At 56.2% G+C, this 3,977-nt stretch overlaps 2 protein-coding genes across 2 annotated transcripts in view; both read right to left on the bottom strand.

Moving 5' to 3' along the window:
• The window catches only part of CNP (2',3'-cyclic nucleotide 3' phosphodiesterase), a 4,779-nt gene extending 4,646 nt beyond the window's left edge, over window positions 1-133 (bottom strand). Inside the window, exon 1 of the mRNA XM_007447158.1 lies at window positions 6-133. Coding sequence (XP_007447220.1) covers window positions 6-82 — 77 coding nt within the window. The 5' untranslated portion in view covers window positions 83-133. The remainder of the gene's footprint in view (window positions 1-5) is intronic.
• A 2,848-nt stretch (window positions 134-2,981) lies between these two features.
• Window positions 2,982-3,977, bottom strand: part of ODAD4 (outer dynein arm docking complex subunit 4) — a 27,666-nt gene continuing 26,670 nt past the window's right edge. Inside the window, exon 12 of the mRNA XM_007447157.1 lies at window positions 2,982-3,688. Coding sequence (XP_007447219.1) covers window positions 3,168-3,688 — 521 coding nt within the window. The 3' untranslated portion in view covers window positions 2,982-3,167. The remainder of the gene's footprint in view (window positions 3,689-3,977) is intronic.

The raw sequence follows: 3,977 nt of genomic DNA, 5'->3' as shown, positions 1-3,977 counted from the left end.
CCTGCAGTGTGGCCACCGTCTCCTCGTCCTGCAAGAAGGGAAACTGCAGCTCTGGCTTGTCCTTGGCCCCTGAGGATGACATTTTGCGGAAGAAGATCTTGGGCAGGAACGTTTGGCTCTTTCGGGAGAAGCCTCTATTCTGTGTGACGAGGGGAAGACAGACATCATCAGCCAGGTCACTCGGGGCCACCCCGCCAGCTTCGCCTCCTTGTCTCTGGCCTCATTCTAACCGGGAACTGCAGCTGGCTCAGGTGCTATGGCCCTGATTGACAGGCACCCCTGGTGCCTTGGGCACCCTCCCAAGCCTTGGGTTGCTGGACCGTCTCTCCTCGGTCCTTGAGACCCGATGGCTTTTGGCTTCGCAGGATGGAGAGGGATGCTGTCTGAGCGGTCCTAAACTCTTTCCTCTAGTGAGAACTGTAGCCTCAAGGATTAGCTTCAAGGATCGCCCACTGCTGCCACGTCGAAAGGAAAACGGTGCTGGAAGTGCGTGCAGGGGTGGGCCTGAAGCCTGCGTTTCTAGGAGTGAACCCTAACTTTATATTCCTGACACTTACTAAGGATGACCTCTTTGGAGGTGGGGGGGCTCTATGTCTGGGCAAAGCCACAGCGTCCGTGGCCCTGAGGGCACAGAGCAGGGTGAGGGTGGAGAAGGGTCACCCAAAGACCGCCTCCCTTCCCCCAACAATGCCAGCGACAGATAATACTCTCTTGTCTGGGATGGGGGGACAATGGTCCCACAGAAGGGTTGGCGGGGGGGCAGGGCAGGAAAGCGCAAGACAAAGGGCTTCATTCAGCACGCCTGCCACCTCCTCCTCCTCTCCCTTGGACCCCCCACAAAGTCGTGGTCTTTGTGCCTGCCCCAGGACTGGGCGGTTCAGGACACCTGCGTCCAGGGTCTAGCTCTGCTCACCCCTTGCTGTGTGTCAGCAGCACCTCTCTGAGCCACTTGTTTTCCTGCCTGCTAAAACCCACAGGTGACAATCAATAGTTTTTACTGTACAGCGCCTTCTTCCTCGAAACCGGGAGGCCCCACCTCCCGCCAGCATCCTGAGTGCTCGGCTGGCGTACATTTATCTCTGACAAGGCCCTGGGCAGGGGAGGGCGCCGAACGCCAGCCCAGCGCGGGCCCAGCGAATGCTACCCCGGCCCACGCGCCAGCCGGGTCGGCTCCGGGGCAGCACCTTCTGCAGGGCGGTCCCCTTCCTCCTCCAGCGCCGTCCGCACTCCCTGCTCTCCCAGCACCACCCCTACCTCAGGCCTATACCGGAGAGCCAAGAAAGCCCCGACTCAACTCCGGAACCTCGGGTCCTCATTTGCATGCCACTTCCTCTCCCAAATTCCCCCATACTCCCGTTTTCCATTAAGGTGCCACCCCGGCCCGGCCGCTTGCTCCCCTCCCGGCCTTCCCGCGCCGGCTCACCATGATGAGGAGGGGGCGCCGCCGTCACAGCACCAGCTCTCCGGGGCCGCCCGCCTGCGCGGAGGGACACGGAGTGTAGCGGTGACGCGACCCCACTGAGGGCCGCCTTACATAGCCCGGGGGCGGAGCGCGCGCGGGCTGGCCCCGGGCGGGCCGAGCCCGGCCCCCTTTGCGCAGGCGCGGCGAGTCGAAACCCGAAACTGACTCGGCGCTGGGGCGCGGCGGCCGCGCTGCCGGCCGCTCTCCCGCACGCTCGCCGCATGGGGCACCTGGGCTTCGAGGCACTTGTGCGGCGGCGGATGCTGGGGGGTGGGGAGCGGAGGGCTTGTGCGGCCTCTTCTTCTTGTAGAAGGTAATGATGAGCTCCTTGAAGAGGCAGGCAGTCAGTCACCCCTCCCGGGTCCCGCGCCGAGATTAGGTTGAGGCGAGGGAGGCAGGGTCGTGCAAGTACAAGGTCGAATCCTGTCTTTATTTTAAATTTTGATATTTTACTCATCATCGGGTTTTGCATTAATTGTTTTGTACAGTACTGCGTTAAAATACTTTCTCTTCCTTATTGAGTTTTTTGGCCCTACGTTCCTTAAAAGTTGCATCTGAAATGCCTCACTTGCCTCCCCCTAGTCCGGCAGGTCCCAGCCTCTGCCCCAACCAACTCCAGCCGTTTGGGAAGGATGGCAGTGGCCAAAGGGACAGATGAATAATGTAATGAAATCCTAACTCGCGTCCTCAGCTGCTCAGCCACCCCTTCTGTGAAACCACTGAAAGCTCAGTGGGTGGGTATTCAAGGGCTTCCTGTGCACCAGGTGCTGTGCTAAGCACCCATATAGTCTTTACTTTGCTTTATATAAGCACCCATATAATCTTTACATCAGTCACTGAGGCAGGTACTCATTATACAGAGGAGGAGACAAGCTGGAGGAGCCTGGTTTACTTGACTGTACCGCCCGGCCCTGGGGTGGCACAGGTGGGTCCAGCCGCAGCTCCTACTCTCAGCTGCTCCCTGTTTGTGGGCAGACACCTTCCTTCTCCTTCTGGGCTCCTAGAGCCCCACCAGTGCCAGCATGCACTTCATTCTGTTTTCAAGGCTTAGGGGTTTACAAGTAGGTCTCCCTCACTGTGTGATGGCTGAGGCTGTCCCATCCTTATTTCTTCCAGAAAGCCTCCCACAGTGCCCTGCACACAGTAGGTACTCAGCAAGACCAATGGCCAGCAGCTGGGCAGACATACCTCTACTCCCAGGTCTTTCTCTTTCCTCCCCCCTTTAAGCTTTTTGAGCTCCTTGGAGCTCGTCCGTTTCTTCACTCTCCTGAAACCCTTTCTTCTTAGCACCTTTCTCATTTCTTCCATGAGGTCCTTGCACAGGGCCTGGGGAGGAGGACCGCATTTCACACCTTGGTCACATTCTGGGTCAGGCCTTGTTTGGGGGGTCTCCGTGTTTCTCACCTAATCAGAACATCAGAGTTCTGCTTGGAAAATGGTACCCCATGCCCACTCATTCATTCTCTAAGGCTCTTCTGAGAATGGGTGGGGGTAAGGAGGCAAAATGACAGACTCAGGGTTTGTAAGAGTGAAAGATGCACATTTAAAGGGAACACAGGAATAGAAAGAGACAGAGGTGACCTGTGGGACCCAGTCCACATGTTTTCCTATTAGACACAAATCTCAGCTTGAAGGTCCAGTTTAATAAGATCTCCGTGGTCCCTGTGAACACCAGCCTCCTGATCCTAATGCCTACTCGATGGCTTCATTCGTCTTCCTTTTCATCTTTTTCCATGTTTTCAGAATTTTCTGTTATTTCCGGTTCTCTTATTTCTCCCGATTCTGTTTTTCCCAGTGCTGCTGACCCTCTTCTGCTGATTTCTGAAAGTGTCTTCTCTAGTCCTTCGGATTCCCTTGTGCTTGGTTCTTCTGAGAGGTTTTGGTCCAGTTCTGAAGGCCTCCTGTAAATTTCTCTTGTCTCCCCTCTGTTCACTTCTGTTAGTTTCCTGCCTGCTTCTCCAGATAGTCCCTCGGCAACATCTCCTGGACCTCCCTCCATCGCGGCTGGCCCTTTTCTCCTTGAGGGGCTGGCTTTTTCTGCTTCTCCTCTCTGCCTATGTTCTTCTGGTCCACTAGCTGTGATCCCCAGGGTTTCCTTAGACAAGTCACCTTCGGTCTCTTTCTCACTCTCCATTTGCTTCATCACCTTCTCGGGTTCATCTCTCATTCTCATCGTTTCCTTCTCCTTTGCCATCACCGTTATACTATCCAACGTAGTGGCATCTTCTGAAAAACAAGAGAAAGGAGGGAAGAAAGGTAGAAGTCTGTCCGTCTCCGGGCCTGGGGGAACCCCAGCCTGTGGGGGCCTGTGCTTCTAAGAGATAGCACCCCTTTCCAAAGTGAGAAAAGGGATCATTTACTGAGCACCAGCTCTGTTCCTGGCATCATGTGAGCGGCATAGATTATACCGTTCAGTCATCAAAAAATTGCATAGTGGGGCTTCCCTGGTGGCGCAGTGGTTGAGGGTCCGCCTGCCGATGCAGGGGACGCGGGTTCGTGCCCCGGTCCGGGAAGA

The sequence above is a fragment of the Lipotes vexillifer genome, unplaced genomic scaffold, assembly GCF_000442215.2.
Source record: "Lipotes vexillifer unplaced genomic scaffold, Lipotes_vexillifer_v1.1 scaffold541, whole genome shotgun sequence".
In the NCBI taxonomy this organism is placed as follows: domain Eukaryota; kingdom Metazoa; phylum Chordata; class Mammalia; order Artiodactyla; family Lipotidae; genus Lipotes; species Lipotes vexillifer.
The sequence above is the reverse complement of the archived record's forward strand: the minus strand, read 5'-3'. Positions and strand labels throughout refer to the sequence as shown.